The following is a 19,987-nucleotide window of genomic DNA, read 5'->3' on the forward strand; positions in this document are numbered from 1 at the left end:
CCTCATAGAGAATATCTAAATTGTCGTCACCACACATCAACCATATGTGCTATTCTCTCTGTGTCTGTTTTATTCCTCTGGTTCACTGAATTTACTTGTTCAAACCAGTATTTGTTCTTCTTCTTCGGCTACTTTATTATTTTTCCATTTCTAACTGTGGCAGCTCTTTAAATATAAGCATGACAGGAAATATTTATTCTGCAGTTCTGTTCAGTTCATCCTTGTTGAACTCATTTTTGACGTCCATCTTTCCTGCAGGTGAACGGCGTGCGCGTGGCTCTCCCTCACTCCCCCTCTCCTCTCATGTCAATCAGTCTTGCCGGTCAGTACGTCACCTTGGAGACGACCTTTGGTCTCCGGGTTCGTTGGGATGGAAATCATTATGCCCAGATCTCAGTACCGAGGTTGGTAAAAATGTATTTCATAAATTATATGTAAAGTGTCTAACTTTTCTTCCCACAGTGTTGACCTGCTCAGTAGCTTAACGGCTGTGTTTCAATACTTCTCTGAAATAAACCAGAAGTTGAAGCATCCCTGGATCAAATCTTGCTTATACATATACAGTATATTTCATTAAAGATTGTCTGGCTCGTGTTCTTCAGGATTCCTCTTCCCTTTGTGTTCATCCAGCTCCTACTATGACCAGATGTGTGGTCTCTGTGGCGACTACGATGGGAACCCAAACGATGACTTCACTAAACCAAACGGCTCCCCGGTAGAAAACGTCAATGACTTTGGAAACAGCTGGCAGACGAACGAGGACGAGGATGAGAGGTGAGTTTATTAACATTCAACTGATACATTTAGCTCATAATCATAATGTGCTGATAACGCCATGTGCGCATTGTAAAAAACATGAAATAAAAACATTAAAATACATTTTATTAGGCGATTTGAATTTGTTTCTCAACAGTCTCTTCCTGCTCTGACATGCTGTACAGTAAATAACATGTTGTTTTCATTAAATCCATGCTGATTTTGATGGCTGTTGTTTGTGTAGATGCACCCAAGGCTCAAAGCCGGACCCAGACTGCGACCCCAGCCTGGAGGCTGAGTTGGTGAAACCAGACAAATGTGGCAAAATAACAGATCCTGCTGGACCCTTCAGGTGAGACACAACATTAAGAACCTTTTTGTTTTATCAGTGATTCAACAGGACAGCTGTACTTTGAGCTGTACAGAGAACACTGAGTATCCCGTTAGCATTCATCTTGAACTCTTTGGTGTGTATCTTTTACCAGATCTTTATGTCAGTGGGAACTCCCTTTCCTCCGCAGCGTCAGCAGCTTTCTGTCCGGTTTTGATGCTTTAAATTGCATGTTGCAGATAAACGAGAAGTTTTATGACGGCAATAATCCCGTGAAGGTTTTATGTGCATACAGTTATGTGATATTTTTATGCTTGGCTTTGCAACAACTGAACCTTTAAAACTGCACTGATTGGATGATTTGTTTTGGAATGGAATCAAATGCTGCTGAAAACTAAAAACCCCAATAAAGCATTTATTGCATTGAGGCAGACATTATGTAGCTGGCTTATCATGCTTCTGATTACATTTATATCTTATTTTGTGAAACCTAATGGCTTCATATCTATGCACACATAGCAGCCACTAGAGGTCACTAAATCCTTCCAAATAAAGTCATAAATTCTGGCATCATCAGAGACAGACAAGAGACACCAGGAGGCGTGCCATGCGCACACACGCGCACCCCCCCCCACACACACACACACACACGTACACCCCTACACACACACACTCACCTCACACCTGTGGCCTGGCTGCAGGGACTAACTGAGAGCTTAAAACAGACATTAGCTCTGGGCCTGACCAATCAGAATCTTTGTTTTCCTTTGTTGTTGTTGTTTTCCATTATGAGCTACAGATTTAGGTTGTGAAACGTTTGAACAATTTAGATTTACATTTTACAGAATCTTCCATAATTCCTGTGGAAACTACTGGATCAGTGTGAAGAACAAAACACAAGTTTTTTATGGGTTTCTGAAGTAATCAGTGCTCAGCTCTGTCTCCTCTCCCCTGTGATCTCATGATCTTACAGAGTTCTATTTTAACAGCTTTTTTGGTGACTGTCCTGAAAATTGTCCTCCTTCGATCGTCCCTAAGTGTGTTTTTCTTTTCTTCAGGGACTGCATCGCTGTTGTAGATCCCACGTCGTTCTTCAGAAGCTGTGTTTACGACATGTGCCAGTTCAACGGCCAGCATCATGTGCTGTGTGACCAGCTGCAAGCTTACACTGATGCATGCCAGAGTGCTGGAGCCACGGTGCACCAGTGGAGAACTCCAGACTTCTGCCGTAAGTTTCCCAAGAGAGCTGTTGTCTTCTCAGTTCAGCACTGAGGACACAAATCAAATGTTCTGATAAGTGGTTTAGTCTTACTAAATCTATGCAATGTTACATGTGTTACAGAGATATATGTGGAAATATTTCTGATGAACCACTTTTAGTTCTGGGGTCATACAAAAGCAGTAAAGGGAACATTTGTGTGTTATGCTAGGTGAACTGATTCCAAATCATTGCAGTGAACTTGTCTGTTTTCATCTAAAAGTCAGTGAGAGTCCTGGCTGGTTTGATGATACCGGAGCTGCAGCTTGGTTCTCTCAGTTCTGCAGCTCAAGTATCAGTACATTATTCATTAGGGTTTGTTTTTTTTCCTGGCCGCCGTTGGTGTTGTGCTGTGAGTCAGCCTGAACTAAAACAGATGTGAGAAGATAAACCTGACTTGTTCATTTTATAGAGGGTTTAAAAGTGGGCTAGTCTATGGTTAACCCCTCTAACACAAATGTACCTGTTAACTATGTCAGCATCCAAAAATGTAAAAATGGTAGGGATGCACAATATTGGATTTTTGGTCAATATCCAATATGCTGATATACTACTTATCATTTAGCCGATAACCAATACCAATACAAATATTTTTTTCCTATACCTACTTACTGAAACTTTATGGATTTCTCTACTGTGGAATTAAAATGCTGCATTATTTTTGTCAATTTAACCTGCTACTAAATGCAAATGCTAAAAATGAGGCTGAAAATGATGCAACACTTTCAACTTGCATTATGTTTAATGTCTAATTTATTCATGACATTTGCTCTCTAAGACACTGACAACACTCAAACTGTGCAAATTTGACGTTGTGCATCACTGTCACTGGTTTGTCATATAAAAACAACACCTTTTATATCGGTGAGATTTTTTGACAGAATAGCCGATGTCTGATATTAAATTTTACAGCAAATATCGGCCGATACCAATAACCATGCCGATAATATCCCTAAAAATGGTTTAAAAATCTGTTTAACCAATATGTTTAATCCATTGTGTTCACATTTACAGAAATATTACATACGTTTGTTGCATCAGGTCAAGTTAAATATATTAATGAACTACATTAATAAACGATTATCTCTACTGACTTAGAGATAAAGCTAATTTAATCCAGACAGACGAGTTTCTGTCAGGCATACTCAAGAGTTATGTAAAAAGAGCAGCTTCTCTTCAGGTTGTTAGCCTTAGCGCTTAAGCCTGTGACTGCAGGGCTTAATGCAGGATCAGCTGCAGTGTTGTTTCTGTACACAAAGCTGGGCTGAGTTTCTGTTTTTAGAGCTTTGTCCTATTAACAAATGAGAGCCTCACACATCAAACTTCCCCTTGCAATAAAAGTACTTTTGTTTTGAGCTTCTTGGTTTCCTTTTATAAGTTCTCTAAATTAATTTAAACTTCATTAAAATTATTCTTGATGAATTGAATCCCTGCTTATGCAGGGATTTGCAAGATCACTTGCAATCACTTCAGATTGCAAGTCATCTGAATTTTCTCTTACAGTTCATAATTGGATGTTTTCAGCATGTTTTGAAGAGCAAGTTTATTTGAGCTCTTTACCTACTTCAAGTTGTCAGATAGGGTCTATTTCAGTGATTACTTTATTATGGAGGCCAGGCAGTAACCAGGCCTGGTTGTGGCAAGTAAACTTAAAGAAATTAATTTTAGTGGATTATGATTTAACAAGGGTTTTTATTACTAGTGTTTCAATTTGTAAATGTAATCACTTTTTTTTTAACTACATTTTGTATTTGCTCTGGTCATATATGTCTGATGCTATTATTGGTTTCACAATCTGACACATTTACTGTAAGTGTGACAAAAGGCAAAACTAGAAGACGTATGCGAGGAGTTGTATTAAGGAGATCAAATATTAACTATACTTAAAACAAACATTTTCCAATGTTTGCTATAGAACAGGTTTGATGTTTCATCATCAAAACATAAGAACTGTGTTGATCAAATGAGAATCAAATATTGTTTATCTGGTTTATTATCCACACAACTTATTGATTGTTTTTCTCTTTTTGTTCCCTATTTTACCTTTATCCACCCACCCTTCTCTATTCCCTTAATCTTTTTATTCTGCCTTCCCTTTGTCCACCATTTTGTTTGTCCTCGGTGTGTTTGTCCACGCAGCCCTGGCCTGTCCCCCTAACAGCTCATACTCCCTGTGTGTGAGCTCCTGTCCTGAAACTTGTCTGGGTGTGTCCGGCCCGCCTGGCTGTAAGGACGTGTGTGTGGAGGGCTGTGAGTGTAACCCAGGCTTCATCCTCAGCGATGACAGATGTGTTGCGTTTAAAGACTGTGGCTGTGTGGACGCCAGTGGGACTTACTATTCTGTAAGTGGAACTGGTTTTTAACCGATTCACTATGACTTGTTCCTTCTATGGAATCTTTGTAATAAAAAAATAATAATAATAGCTTGTCAGCTATTCAACTGCTTGGTTAATGTGAGACAAAGGTGCCAATGAGAAGGAAAAGCTAGAAGCTCAAAGCCTCTTTGTGAGAATTGCCTAGAAAGATCCTTGTTGGTGCACATAACACATTTTAAGGAGCAGGTTCTCTACATGTCTAAAAATATCAAGATAAAAAGTAATTTAAGAAAGCTGTTCTGCACATTGAAGCAGTAGTAAATCAGTATTTATTTGTCCGTATGGTTTTCAGGTTGGAGAGGACTGGTACTTGGAGGGTTGTGAGCAGAAGTGTGAGTGTCAGGAAGGAGGTTTGCTCCAATGTTATAACACCAGCTGCAGACCCGGCACTGAGAGCTGCCAGCTGCACGACGGACAGTATGAATGCCGACCTCTGGGTAAGTTAAAAACAGTCAAACTGACACACATTCACCACCCTATGAAGTATGAATGTCGTCTGTGGACATGCACATGTGGTGATATTGATCTGCGGTCCCCTTAACGTTTTTTCTGCAACCTATTTTCCTGGATGTTATCCTTTGTGAGTCAGGTTGGCTGCACAAGTCTAGATCAAAGCTGGAAATATGTTTGTACAATTTACACCATCAAAAAAAGGAGTTTTTTTCTTTATGGTTGGTGAATCTGACTGAGGATGATGCATTTTCGCTGAACTTTACTTTTAAAATACAGTTAAAGTTGATATCATTAAATACAGCTGCACACTAAAATGTTAGGGTGTCTGGAGGTTCAATTCCAACCTCTCTTTCTTAGGAAATGGAATCTGTTCAGTGTCTGGAGATCCTCACTACACCACCTTTGATAAGGAAACCCACAATTATATGGGTGCTTGCTCCTACACACTAACCAAGCCCTGCAACGAGTCCTCTGGGTTGCCGTACTTCACCGTGGACACCATGAATGAGCACAGAGGGAGTAACAAGAAGATCTCCTACGTCCGAGCTGTGGTCATCAACGTGAACGGCGTGACTTTCATCCTTGGCAAAGGCCGCAAAGTCCAGGTCTGAACCGCAAGTACAACCGCTGGAAACTGGCAGGATTCGCTTTATTTAACAGTGAATTTCTGTCAAGTGAGAGTAAAAAGCACTGCTTTCTGTGCTGCTTCATAAATGCAACTTTTCTCTTCAGGTCAACGGGACTTTAGTTGTTCCACCCTTTACCTCCATCAGTGGGGTTCAGATCTACCTGAGTGGAAAGTTTGTGGTTCTGGAAACATCGTTTGGGCTGAGGGTTCGGTTTGATGGGAATCACCACGCAGACGTCTCCGTTCCAACTTCTTACAACGGCCTTCTTTGTGGCATGTGTGGTAAGAAACGCATTAGTGAATTATTTTAGCTTCTTCTCAGACGACAGATGAAGAAAATCTCAAAGTGCATCATTCTGTAAGTAATAAAAATGTCTCTGCTGCTGACAGGAAATTTTAACGGCGAGCCCAAAGACGACAACTTGAAACCAGACAATACAGCAGCTTCTAACACCAACGACCTGGGAGACAGCTGGCAGGTGCCTGACCCACGGCCTGAGTGAGTGATGAGTATTTTACTTTCTGGTCCAGATTTCATTAAACATTAGCAAAATTCTTCCCTCATATCGTCTGTCTCTGTAGAAGCTGGATTGTCTGCAGCCTGTAGCGTCTCCAGAAACATGGAAACTGATCTCGTTCTTTTCTAATGGATGTTTTTTTTGTTTTGTTTTTTTTGCAGCTGCACTAACGGTGGAGGAGAGGAGGACTGTGATGAAGATGTGAAGGAAGAGGCCCAGAAGCCCACCAGCTGTGGAATGATCACTGATCCCAATGGTTGGTTCACTCACACTAATGCTCACAAACCTAAACACACACACGCCCATGCACACACACACGTGAGGGGTGGTCAGGTAACAAAACCAAAGTTTAAAATACGTAATATATTGGACTTCATAGGGTTTTACATAATGTGACTTTAGTGTGCTTTGATATTTCAATCTCTTGACTCATAAAGGTCTTGGAGATGAAAAACAGTCAGAATAATAAATAGTGATCTAGTCTGTTTGGTCTGAGAGTCTAACAGGATGATGAAACGTGATGCTCACCAGCTCCCTGTTTCTCATCTTCCTCCTCAGGAATCTTCAAGCCATGCCACTCTGTCGTCCCGCCTGAATCCTTCTTTGAGAACTGTGTGTATGACCTGTGTGCCACCGGCGGCCAGACCGTGGCCCTGTGCCAGGCCATTGAGAGCTACGCTGACATGTGTGCTGCTGCAGGAGTCCCCATCCACTGGAGAGACAACACCTTCTGTCGTAAGTCTGCCTCAGCCTGAGAGTCGTCTCCACCAGGCCAACTCTTTACTCTTTACTGGTGATTCCTATGCCATCACATGCTGATATTTCTACAGGTTTATCTCTTGAGTTGCCCATTGAATATCCAGTGAAGTTATTGGTATGATTCTTCCTATGACTCTATTTGACTTGACCGAATTGTTTTTTCAGTGAAAGGGTGGGGCCATGAAGAGAACTATTTTTCATTATATAAGCCTCTCATATAATCTTCACCAACCAGTACTCTGCTGGTTTTACCATTATGTCTGCCATCTAATTAGATTGCTATAAACCTCGTTCTTTCCACCAGTTTATTGGGCGTGTACCACACATTGTATTTTGCTGTCTGACGGCTGAACTACTCTGGAACAATTCTGGCAGTAAAACTTTAAAGGGGACGTATTATAAAAAAAAACAACAACACACACACTTTATGAGATTTGCATCATGTTATAATATTATTCTCACCAAAAACATACCAGGAGTGTTGCCTTGATTCTTTCATGCATGTTTGCGAAATCCTTTAATTTCCCATGGCAACCACTCCGGGGTGCCTAAACGCTTGGTCTCACCTATTTCCACAACACTCCTCCTTGAAGCCGTACTCCCCAGCCGAGATTCCGCCTCACAGAGCATCCCTTCCCCTCTCAGCTCCTCCAGACTAGTGGCAGCAGCAATTAGCAAACACCTGATGAACTGTACAGCTGCTGATCTCATGTTAGAAGCTATTTCTCAGTCCAATGCTCCTAATAATGATTGTAAATGGCATACTGGAGAAGCACTGTTGTGATGACGTGCTGAAAGGGGGTTGTCGGAAAGAATGGGAGCTTCTTAAAGAGACAGAGGACGATTTTAAGGCACAGTTAAGTTTCTTTTGAGTCATTTTTATATGCAGCATTTTGACAACACCTGAAGATAATATATGATTGTGCTATTAAATGGAATATGTGCCTGAAAAATACGTAATGCCACCTTTACATACGTAATAAGTGAGGTAGGAGTAGAACTCCTGACAGCTGAGGATATCAAGGAGACATGATAAGACATGAACAGGAAGACAGCCATGCTGAACAACACAAGCAGCAAAACCAAAGGAAAAATATCAGATTGTGTGGAGAGTTGTCATATTTATGTGACACGTGAATATGAAAAGAGATTTTACATCTTGACAATTTCCTTCAGTTATTTCTTTCAGTCTGTTTTGTTAGTAAACAAACTGTAGTAGAAACAAAGCCGTAAAGCCTGATTCTAACCTGGCAGCTGTTCAGTTTGTGCAGTTTTTAGTCATTTCCCCCTTGTCTTGTGCCACTTTAATACTGCAGTGTAGCTGAATAAAAGAGACCAGTGAGAGGTTCAAATGAGAGCAAGTCACTTTAGTGGTGACCGAATTTATAACGCAGTCAGTGTGTGTGTTTTTGAGTTAAGTTGACGGAGCTCCTGGTTACAGAGATCGTCCAGGTTTTTAAGAGTTGCCTTCTCTGCCTTTCCTCCCCCTGCAGCTCTGAAGTGCCCGGCTGGCAGTCAATATGAGCCGTGTACCTCCGCCTGCCCTCAGCCCAGCTGCCAGGACCCTGCAGGTCCCGGGGGCTCCTGCAGCCACCCCTGTGTGGAGGGCTGTGTGTGTAACGAGGGCCTGGTCCTCAGCGGAGACAAGTGTGTCCCACTCAGTGAGTGTGGATGTACAGATGAAGATGGGAAATACAGACCGGTGGGTATTCACTGCAAGAATATAAAACCTCTGTGACTCTTGGCAGGAGTTGAACGTGTGTGTGTGTGTGTGTGTGTGTGGGTGTGTGTGTGTGTGTGTGTGTGTGTGTGTGTGTGTGTGTGTGTGTGTGTGTGTGTGTGTGTGTGTGTGTGTGTGTGTGTGTGTGTGTGTGTGTGTGTGTGTGTGTGTGTGTTCAGGTTGGAGACACCTGGTTCACTGAGACTGACTGTTCGGAGCGCTGTAAGTGTAACGGGAATCTCAATGTCACTTGTGAGCCATGGCGGTGCAGTCCGGCGCAGGAGTGCAAGGTGGTGGAGGGAGTTCTGGGCTGTCACTCTACAGGTAACCTGGAAACACACACTCATCCCAGGCATCTGTTCCTGCATCCCAGTGGCTCTGCCACAGTTACATCACTTCCTCTTCCTTCCCCAGGTAAAGGAGTGTGTCATGTAGCTGGAGATCCACACTATTACACTTTCGACGGTGTGATGCACACGTTCATGGGTACCTGCACATACACACTGGTGGAGGTGAGGAATAATCAGCTTCCTGGTTCATCCCAGTAGTAGACAACCTGTTCTCTGCTCTCTAGTCTAGACTGACATTAACATTATCAAACTGATTCAGTTCCAAGACTGACAACCATGCAGTCTAAAGTAAATTACTTGGGGGAAAAAGGCTTTAATTACACTGCATTAAAATTAAATATTTTTTGGAAGTTGTCTATGTTTTAACTGAATTAGGACTATTTTGCACCGCTGAATCCAAAAATGACATCCATGTTTCTCAGTCAGGTCAGGTTTTTATTCTCATTTGATTCAGAGAAATTCAATCTTCTGACTAAATCGATGACATTTTTGTAACATTATCAGTTCATTTCTGTTAATATTTCTCATCCAAAAAAGGTTTTAGGAGAAAAAAAACGAATTGTTTTCTAACAGAGTGAATTAATTCAATGTTACAAACTTGGATTTCTGTAGATTGAATAATAAACACTGATAAATGTAAGTACATGTGAACTGAACATGACGTCTTCATTGTGTAAAATTCTCCGTCTCTGTTCTGTCCTGATGGAATCTCTCCTCCTGCTCATCACTCATTGATCAGATTCTCCAGATGTGAGAACAAGTCCTGCATTTTGATGCTCATGTTGCTCCATAGTTCAGAAAGTTGACCTGATTGAGCAAAACCAATGGGAGTTTTGGGTTCAGCTCATCAACAAGATCCTTAAACAGTTGTTGTTATATATTATCTGCAGTCTGATTGAGCAGAGCGCCACAGAAGCCATGATGCTTATTAAACTGAGCTATACAGTCTTAACTTTTCCAGATTTTTTAAAAATTATTTGAAATAATATTGATTGGGATGCAGCAGAATGAACGGCATTTCTGCAGGAAGTGAGAAGAGTGACACACACAGAGTGACTAAATAAATCTCCCTGATATTGACTCAAAAGTTACTATAGAATTTGAAACGTATCTATTTATGGCTTCTGTTGAAAAATACTTTATTAATCCCAATGTTTTTGTGACTCATATGATGAAGCATTATTGTCTGAGGTCATACTGAGGTCATTTAGAGACAATCAGACATGTTCATTGCATGCATGTTGTCTAAATCCTACAGGTGTGCAACAGCAGCATGGTAACTCCCTTCAAAGTGGTGGCTAAAAACGAGGAGCGTGGTCAGCCAGAGGCCTCCTACCTCCGCTACGTCAAGGTCTACCTGCCTCACGACACCGTGGTTGAGCTCCAGAAGGGCCGCAGAGTTCTGGTAACGTTGTCTCAAACTCACTGACACGAGCATGGATGATTTAAAGCCAGCAAAAAAAGAAAGAAAAAAAGAAAAGAAAACCATATCCAGCATCTCATTTCATCGTGTCATGTTTCAGCTGAATGAGCGGCGTGTGCGAACCCCGCTCACCATAGATGCAGCTGGAGCCAAGGTGATAACCAGCGGGTCCTACAGCCTTCTGGACACAAACTTTGGCCTCCAGGTGAAGTTTGATGGAGTCCATCACCTGGAAGTCACCATACCTGGAGAATACTTCAACAAGGTAGAGAGAGCGTTTTACATCTTTTACTCTGTTATTTGTGAGATCAGCGTATAGAGTGCTCTCTGAAACTCGGTTTCTGATTTGACCAGGTGTGTGGCATGTGTGGGAACTACAACCACAACAGCTCTGATGATAACCTGATGCCTGATAAGAGACCAGCCAAGGACGTGATTGAACTGGGCAACAGCTGGAAATCGGATGGAGACAGTGATCCTGGGTAAGTGTCGACCAAATCCGGTTAACTGGAGCTATCTGAATGGTGCGTAGCTTTCTTTCAGCAAATATAAAAAATACATAGCAACTGCACTCTAGGATATTTCTGTGTTTGCAATGCAAAAGGGACATTTAATAAAGTTGAGCGGATTTTTTTTGTCTGTAGCTGTCAGCCGGACACGCGTCCCAACATCCACCCCAACTGCACCACAGAAGAAGAGGATCTGTATTCGGCTCAGTGTGCTGAGGTCATCATGTCTGACCGCTTCAAGCCCTGCCACTCTCTAGTGCCCCCCGAGGTCTTCATCGGTAACTGCATCTACGACATGTGTGAGTACGATGGCATGCAGGCGACGCTGTGCGACAACGTGGAGGCGTACGCCCACACCTGCCAGAGCGCCGGCGTCACCATCAGCTGGAGGAACAACACTTTCTGTCGTAAGTTTCATTCGCGCTGATGAGTCACTGTCCAGCTCAGAGGTCAGCGCTTTACGCTGAACGCTCCTTGCTCTTCACAGCGCTGCCGTGTCCCACGAACAGCCACTACTCAGACTGTACTCCGGCCTGCCCTCCCACCTGCTCTGACCTCTTCCCCATATTCTGCCACCTTCCACCAACCACCTGCGTGGAAGGCTGTCAGTGCAACGCCGGTTACGTCCTCAGTGATGACAAGTGTGTTCCTCTGGATAAGTGCGGCTGTGTGGACTCGGACGGAGAGTACCATGACGTGAGTTCGACAGCGAACATCAGCCTGGAATGTTCAGTAATACAGCGCCAGGGAATTTTAGACGGAAAACTATTGTTGTTTCTATGGAATACATTTTGTAGTTTACAGAAAACAACGAGGGATTTGAGCACAGAGTTTACACTCTAAATTTTAGAAAAGCCTAGGATTTTTCTTGTCTAGGCTTTTTTAACTGTCTCTTGGGGTTCATGGGATAAATATGACTGAGTGTCCGTTTTCTTGTGTGCAGGTGGGAGACTCATGGCTGACAGATAAATGTTCCGAGTCGTGTACTTGTAACCTTGGTGGTGGAGTCACATGTATAAACCACAGCTGTAACTCAAACTCAGTGTGTGCCCTGGACAAACACGGCGAGGTCTACTGCCAGCCCAGCAGTGAGTTCAACACTTAACCATCCTAGAAATATCAGACATGTGCAGCTCAGAGACGTGTTGATTCCTGGTAGAAGGCAGTTTAGTTTCTGTATTTAACCGACTCTTTGCCATCGTCCTCCTCTGTAGAGTTTGACCGGTGCAGCATCACCGGAGACCCTCACCACAGGACGTTCGATGGCTTCAAACATCACTTCCAAGGAGCTTACACCTACGTCCTGACTCAGGGCCACAATCTCCTGGACTCCCAGGTTCCCCTGCTGGTGAGAGGGAAGAACATCAGGCGAGGTGGGAACAAGAGAATGTCCCTCCTGGATCAGATGTATGTTGATGTCTACGGCGTCAGCGTTCGTTTCCTGCAGAAGAAGGTTATCCTGGTGAGTTCTGGAGGAAAGCGTGCATCAGTGGAACCTTTTTCTGCAAAGAAAACCAAAAGTCATTGACTCTTATTTCCTTCAGGTGAACGGAGAGCGTGTCACACCTCCTCTCAGTCCGGTCAGGGGCTTGACGATCACGATGAACTCCAAGGAAGTCCAGCTTTCCACAGACTTTGGACTCACAGTACGCTTTGACGGCAACATCCGTGGAGGTAAAGTATCTGCCTCACATACTGAGACCTACCTTCAGCCTGCGTATCAATGCCATCACTTCCATTTTCCCTCTTGGTTCCTCCAGAAATTGAGCTCCCCAGCACATACAGGCACTCTGTCAGAGGACTGTGTGGAAACTATGATGGCATCACCAGAAACGAGTACATGAAACCCGATGGGACAATTGTCAGGAGTTTGAATGAGTTTGGAGAAAGCTGGAGAACCAACGACCGAGTTGGTGATGGGCTGGAGATCGCTGATGTTCAGACGGCCGTTCATGTCCACAGGTAGGAGAACCGCTTCTGTTCGAGTTAGTTGATGAGGATTTTTCTCCTATGTGAACCTTCCTCATCGTAAATACTGATGAGTATTTACTCGATGTCCCCTTTTGCTCTGCCAAGAGAGAGGCTGAGTGACACCCACGCCCACCAGGTCACATGTGTGTACTTAGTAGTTGAAACAAGACTAGTGGATCCATTGATATCTGTGGGTCAGGCTTTTTAAGGAAGGAGATCATCTTGAAAACTGCAGTCGGTGCATTCCTAGTAAATACAAGAAGTCTGGTAACACAGAGACTTGTAAACGATCTCATTTTAAATGACGAATTGATATGAGAACAGGATTCTGTAGATATGATGGCTATCAGAAAGTTTAGGCTTCATCATTCTGTTGGTTGTTTTAACAGATTGGATATCCTGCCAGATCTGATGCCGGCTCAACATGTTTTATTAATGTCAGTCTGAAAGGGAAACCTGATGAAGAGAAACTGAGGCAGCGTTGTAACTGCTTCTCTAAGACTCCATGTACTCTTTATTTAATCAGGGATTTTCCACCGAGATACAAAATCCTCTTTCACGGGGTTCTGATCAGGATGCTAACTAGACGCCTTAACATCACCAGGACGGCTGGATTTAGTGGCATAATGATGCACAATAAACCTTTCACAGTAGCAGTGGGACTTGATGAAAAATTTTAATTAGGCAACATTTTCAATTCAAAGTCCTTTTTGCTACTAAATTATTGAATAAATAGACATATGAGCTCAACAACAAATATATTTATAGTTTAATCCGTTGTTCAGGTTCTTCAACAGTCAAATTAGAACACAGGTGTATTCTTTCTGTTCATCTTTCCAGAGTTTCAGGAACTCCTGATGATTCGTGTAGAAACGCTGACATTAGCATTGGAGACGTCTGTGCTGCTACTACATGTTTAGCATTGGGATGCCATTTTAGGATTGAATAGATTCACTGATAGCGTAGCTCATTTCAGCACGACTTGAACACAACAATAATCTTTTCCAGAATCCAGTCAGATTGTTTTGTGAAGCCGTCATGAGCCCCAGTGGGCCGGCACAGGCAGCTTTGTGATTTGTGTTTTACTGTTCTCACCTGTCCGTCAGATTTATGGGCGTACGGGAAACGTATCAATACAAAGGTTCCAACTTAAAACTCAAAATCTACATAATTAATTAATCGAAATTAACATGTTGAAGTGCAGTACCCACTTTGCATATATCACTGCGTGTTTCATAGAAGGCAGATTTTAAAACCTCTGAAAAAACAAAAATGTCTCTTTAGTTGTTGCAGCGGAACAGTTTCTTTGACTATCACATCACTCCTAGAAAAATCCAGAATAAAAATGTGCAGATTACATAATAGGCCAGCGTAGGCCTACAGCAAACACACTGAAATGATTCAAGATTTGCCTTAGTCACAGTTTCTACCCAGATGAGTGCGCCTGAGCAGTCAGTCACATTTAACCCAAACCTCTGTCCTTCTCCAGGCGAGAGGTGGAGACGGACCCAGAGTCGGGATTTGAGACGTCTGACTGCTCCACGTCTCAACTCGGCGACTACAACAGTGTGAAAAAGTGCGGAGCCCTGTCAGACCCCGAGGGGCCGTTTGTGGCCTGCCATGACACTGTGGAACCCCAACCCTACCAGGAGTGAGTCATCCTGTGGGCACCATGTGGAACCATGCATGAGGTGTTGCTCATGTTCGATGTGTGTGTCTGTCCTTCTAGTGACTGTGTGTTTGACCTGTGCGCTGAGGAGGGCAGCGAGGAGCTGCGCTGCGGCGGCTACGAGGCGTACGCCACCGCCTGTCAGGAGGCTGGAGTTAAACTGGGAGCCTGGAGGCAGAATCTGAACTGCGGTAAGATTAATAATCCACAGACACGGGGAAGAGGAGCCTGGCCCCGCCGCCACAAACGCCCTCACAAATCTGACTGACTGTGTTTGGGTTGCAGCCCTGGCTTGTGGTGCCAACAGCTCCTACTCCCAGTGCATGACGGCGTGTCCATCGTCCTGCGCTGACCTGGCAGCACCCGCTGAATGTGACATCACTTCCTGTATGGAAGGGTGCCAGTGTGCCTCTGGTTTCGTCATGAGTGAGGGGATCTGTGTGCCGTACCCAAAGTGTGGCTGCACCTTCCTCAACAGATACTACCCTGTGAGCCGCCCCCGCCTTATCACACCCATGGTATCCATGTTTGTGCGTCTCTATGGATATTTGCTTCATCTTTTCTCTCTCCATCCTGCAGCTGAATGAGAAGTTTGTCACTGAAGACTGCTCTCAGTCGTGTGAGTGTACCAGCAGGGGAGCCGTGTGCCAACCCAAGAGCTGCCAGGAGGGTCATGTCTGCACCATCTTCGACTTAAAGCGAGACTGCTTCAAAGGTTTGTTCTCCTTTAAGAGAAAAAATACACAAAACTGACTGGAAGTTTTTAACTTGTCTCAAAAAGCTGGAGTGTTTGTTAGCTTACTCAAACTTGCCCACATGGATTGCGATGTGTTTCTTTAGTGGTTTCCGATATGGGCAACCACCCAGGGCGGCATCTTGTCTGGGGGAGGCATGAACTTTAACCCCAGATGTCACTGTAAAAATTGCGTAATTTGCATCAGCTTATCCACTACATATGTTTCTGGAACCGGTTTAGCTTGTAGTTTTACTGTAATGTGTTAAACAGTAAAGATGAGCAAAATGTCTGCTTCAGTGAACACCTTAGCTGATAATATCACTGCTACTCTTGTATTGGAAGCTCACCTGTGTTCTTCCTTCATGCAGCAAGTCCCTGCCTCAGTTATCCCTGTCTGAACGGAGGAACATGTGTGACAGCCAACAACAACGCCTACACATGTGCATGTCCAGAAGGCTTCTATGGCCAAAACTGTGAGATGGAGGTTACTGGGGCTTCAGGAGGGCTGGGTAAGAGCTGCTCAACTTTATCCTCATGAACTGAGTCAACACTGAAGCCCTAAAGCTAATGAAAGGATTCCATTTTGTTTTCTACATGCAGCTCAACCAGCGGTTAGCTGTTCATGTTGCTGCTGTGTTTTTTCGGTGCGAGCAGTAGAGTGTAATAGTAGGGCGGTTTCTCATTGAAATGTCTTTGTTGTTTCTTGCAGCAACCAAGTGGATAATCCTAATTGCAGTCTTGGTCCCAGTTGTCGTCGTCGCCGCCATTGTGATTACCGTTGTGTGTGTGTGCAAACGGAAAAACAAGTGAGTCCCAGCAGAGGTCCAGTTCAGATACAGCAGACTTGGAGAACACTCGTGTTTTCACAGATTCCCATAAGAACTCCCAGATGTTCTAGAATTACTGTCAGTATAGTAACATGTCCATGCATGTTCATTTACAGGCTCTGATGTGCTGTTTAAAGGGGCAGTATTATGTAAATTCCACTTTTTTGAGCTTTACATCGCATTATAATGTTATTCCTTATCAGAATCATGCCTGGGAGTGTGACCATGTTTGAGAAATCCTTTCATGGCAGCCATTCAGCTGTTTAAAACATCTGGGTCACTCCACCTCCTCAGAGACGCCTCACAGAGCAGCCCTACCCCACTCAGCTCCTTCAGACTAGCTAGTGGCAATTAGCAAACACTTGGTGGAACTGCTCATCTGCAGAGCTCATTATACAGTCTAAGGCTGGTAAAAACGTTGTTAGTTAATAGAGGAGCCGTGTTGTGAAGGCAGAGTTTCAGAAAGAACAGAAGGTTTTAAAGAGACAGAGGCCCATCTTCAAGCTGTTAAATTATGAAGTCAAATTTCTTTTAAGTCATGTTTGATATATGTAGCATTTTAATAACAAATGGAATTAACATAGCTATGGGAATATGTGCCTGAAGATGAACACACAATATTGCCCCTTTAAATCTTGCCTTTGTTAAGTTCATTCCGTCAGTTATTTCAAACTAACAGAGAACATTTTAAATGAATCACAATTCTATCATTTCTCATGGGAAAAAAAAAAGTCTCATTTCTGCCTTTTCTGTCTGCAGGAAAAACATTTCTGATGACGGAAGCGTCAGCTTGAAATCAACAGGTAAGACTTGCTAGTCTGATCAAAAGTTAGACTTACTCTGAGCTTTTGAAGGGATTACAGTTCTGAAAAACTGAAATAAAAATGAAAACCATTTTAAAATCATAAGTGAGAGATTAAATATTAGAAAAATCAAATGACCTTTCTTTGAGAAGGTCACTAGTTTTGTGGAAAATTTTAGGATTAATTATAGAGAAGCTTCATGTAGCTGATGATCATTTTGACTTTGTAAAACTCAGAACAGAATAGAATAGAAGTATTTCTAGTTGTGTGACATGCTTTAAAACAATAGATTTTTTAAAATTAAGTAATTGAAAAACTTACACAATCATGAAAGCAAGATCTAAATGTGTTAAATAATTTCAGAAACTTTACGGGAAGATGCCTTACTGAAGTAGCTTGTGTAGCTTCAGCTTTAAATGACTCGTGGTTGTAAATGCTGCCCTCCGCTTTGCCTTCCAGATTATTCATACGAACAGATGGATGACGAAAGGAAACAAAAAATGACCAACATGTGATGACATGTCAACTTCTGCTCTGCTCTTCTTTATGTGACAAACTAACACTTTTTAACTTATATTTTTGAACAAACCTTTTTTGTGTGAAATGTTAATGTTTCGTTAATGAACTTGTTCTTTTTAAAATGTCTGTAATTTGTGAATAAATATGCCTTTGTTGAAGCACATAGTGAATGCCTTCTGGTTACTAGCACCGACGCTCCTTCTACGATATTTTCTCTTGTTTTCAGAAATGCCTGAATACGACATACAGTGCAAGTAGCAAAAAAACAAAAACAATCTGGAGTCTACAGCATATCTTAGTAATGTGACAGGGGGAAAAAAACTGCCAGGGTCATTAAAGCACTTCCGTGTCTATGTTGCACAGCTCTCAGAATAGTCTGCTGTGGTTCTTCCATGTTTCACCATTGAAGCTGAAGTGAAACCAGTGTCAAAAGTCTCTGACCACAAACTACAGAGCTCAGAGGATTCAAGTGTGTTCTGCTCAAGCCTCTTCCTTGGATTCCTCAGAGGCAGAACCTGAAGCATGGAGGGAGGGAACAAAACCATTCTGCTTGTTGAGACACCGTACTGAGGCCCTGAGGGAATCCTGACAATTCAGTTTTCCCTTTTGAAGTATTATATTCCCTGTTCTTTCCACTACCAGCTGGTCAAGGCACAGAGCTGCTTGTCCTGAAGCTGCTTCTGCTGACCGTTTTACCTCAGAATTGTCTCTCTACCTGCTCTGGCTGGGATTTCATCTGACGCCATATTTTCACTAATTGTCATTTGAAAGCTCTGAATTGGGTGGATATATAAATCCATCTCAACACATTATTTATATATTATTTCTTTTTAAATTCAGTAGAATTGTACCACCTATTTTTCCTAATAATCAAAGAAGACAAACAGAACAGAAAATTACTGAGAAAAATAAACAGTGACATGTAGATTAGTTTTGCTCACTTGAACTGTCAAACACTAGATAAAGTGACAGCTCTTTGGAAGAATGGCAAATATTCTAAACAACCACACTCTGTTCTAATTCCTATTATGATCCGGGAAGGAAATTATCGGCTTTTATGTTTTGTGCTTGTGAAACGGGTTCTAACTATAGCAAAAATAAATAAAGATAAAAAACTAGAGCAAGACACAAAAATGAAGGCATATGACTGAAAACTGGTATGATCAGTTTAGACTTTTAGTTTCATTTATGTTTCTGCTTTTGATCATTTATTTACTGTTTATTTCCTTGTATTTTACCAGTTTGGTTCACTCCTTGTTCGTTTATTCTCACTGTTTAAGTTTTGAATTTTTTTCTCTTAGATTAGTTTTTATTTGTGTTTACTCTTTATTTTAGGTTCAGGTTTCTTTTCTCCTTTTCATGCTTCTCTGTCTGCCAGCTCTCTCTCTGCTGCATTCACTCACCTCTGATTAGCTCTTTGCTCATCATTTCTCTGCCACTTGCCCTGTTTACAGCTCCCTCTGTTTATTACCCGCTGTCTCTGTGGTCGTCTGTTGTAATCCTGCTCTTCCCCAAAAGTTTTTTTTTTTTTTTTTTTTACATATTTGTTCAAACTATCGCTATGGCAGCACAGATAATTACATGAGACAGATAACACTGGGTTACAAAGAAATATTTTTAGTGAGTTGTCTATTTTTTTCCAACTGAATTAGGACTATTTTGCAACACTGAATCCAAAAGTGACATCCATGTTTCTCAATCAGGTCAAGTTTTTATTCTAATTTGCTTTAAAGAAATTCGATCTTTTGACTAAACTGATGACATTTTTGTGACATTATCAGTTCATTTCTGTTAATATTTCTCATCCAAAAAAGGTTTTGTGAACCATAAAGAAATTATTTTCTAACAGAGTATATTAATTAAATGTTACAAACTTGGATTTCTGTAGATTGAGTAATAAACACTGTTAAATGTAGGTACATGTGAACTGAACATGACGTCTTCATTGTGTAAAATTCTCCGTCTCTGTTCTGTCCTGATGGAATCTCTCCTCCTGCTCATCACTCATTGATCAGATTCTCCAGATGTGAGAACAAGTCCTGCATTTTGATGCTCATGTTGCTCCATAGTTCAGAAAGTTGACCTGATTGAGCAAAACCAATGGGAGTTTTGGGTTCAGCTCATCAACATGACCCTAAAACAGTTGGGAAAACCCTGATAATTTTTTTTTTGGAGAAAAAATGTACAGTAAACTCAATGGGCACATTAGGATTTGTTGATTTTGAGGGAATTTCCACGATAATTCTCAAGAAACAGGCTGACTGATATAATTTGGCAGTAAGCAGATAAAACCTGCATTGATTTGACTGACATGATATTTAGTCAAAAGTCCAGAGGGCCACATAAAAAGCGATAAATAACTTGCCGGATTTGGCCCACATT

The 19,987-nt window shown here is 42.1% G+C and overlaps 1 protein-coding gene across 1 annotated transcript in view; it reads left to right on the forward strand.

Annotated features, from left to right (window-relative positions):
• Positions 1–17,768, forward strand: part of LOC102222639 (IgGFc-binding protein-like) — a 44,549-nt gene extending 26,781 nt beyond the window's left edge. The window contains exons 62-92 of the mRNA XM_023346334.1: positions 259–404; positions 631–774; positions 1,001–1,108; positions 2,146–2,315; positions 4,485–4,687; positions 5,013–5,157; positions 5,531–5,778; positions 5,906–6,083; positions 6,192–6,300; positions 6,481–6,575; positions 6,878–7,054; positions 8,572–8,780; positions 8,978–9,122; positions 9,213–9,310; positions 10,407–10,553; positions 10,672–10,836; positions 10,926–11,053; positions 11,216–11,487; positions 11,568–11,776; positions 12,024–12,168; positions 12,295–12,542; positions 12,625–12,754; positions 12,841–13,042; positions 14,541–14,702; positions 14,781–14,911; positions 15,006–15,208; positions 15,300–15,435; positions 15,825–15,965; positions 16,166–16,262; positions 17,043–17,086; positions 17,546–17,768. Coding sequence (XP_023202102.1) covers positions 259–404; positions 631–774; positions 1,001–1,108; positions 2,146–2,315; positions 4,485–4,687; positions 5,013–5,157; positions 5,531–5,778; positions 5,906–6,083; positions 6,192–6,300; positions 6,481–6,575; positions 6,878–7,054; positions 8,572–8,780; positions 8,978–9,122; positions 9,213–9,310; positions 10,407–10,553; positions 10,672–10,836; positions 10,926–11,053; positions 11,216–11,487; positions 11,568–11,776; positions 12,024–12,168; positions 12,295–12,542; positions 12,625–12,754; positions 12,841–13,042; positions 14,541–14,702; positions 14,781–14,911; positions 15,006–15,208; positions 15,300–15,435; positions 15,825–15,965; positions 16,166–16,262; positions 17,043–17,086; positions 17,546–17,601 — 4,791 coding nt within the window. The 3' untranslated portion in view covers positions 17,602–17,768. The remainder of the gene's footprint in view (positions 1–258; positions 405–630; positions 775–1,000; positions 1,109–2,145; positions 2,316–4,484; positions 4,688–5,012; positions 5,158–5,530; positions 5,779–5,905; positions 6,084–6,191; positions 6,301–6,480; positions 6,576–6,877; positions 7,055–8,571; positions 8,781–8,977; positions 9,123–9,212; positions 9,311–10,406; positions 10,554–10,671; positions 10,837–10,925; positions 11,054–11,215; positions 11,488–11,567; positions 11,777–12,023; positions 12,169–12,294; positions 12,543–12,624; positions 12,755–12,840; positions 13,043–14,540; positions 14,703–14,780; positions 14,912–15,005; positions 15,209–15,299; positions 15,436–15,824; positions 15,966–16,165; positions 16,263–17,042; positions 17,087–17,545) is intronic.
• Positions 17,769–19,987: the final 2,219 nt, after the last annotated feature.

The sequence above is a fragment of the Xiphophorus maculatus genome, chromosome 14 (assembly GCF_002775205.1).
Source record: "Xiphophorus maculatus strain JP 163 A chromosome 14, X_maculatus-5.0-male, whole genome shotgun sequence".
Classification (NCBI taxonomy): Eukaryota; Metazoa; Chordata; class Actinopteri; order Cyprinodontiformes; family Poeciliidae; genus Xiphophorus; species Xiphophorus maculatus.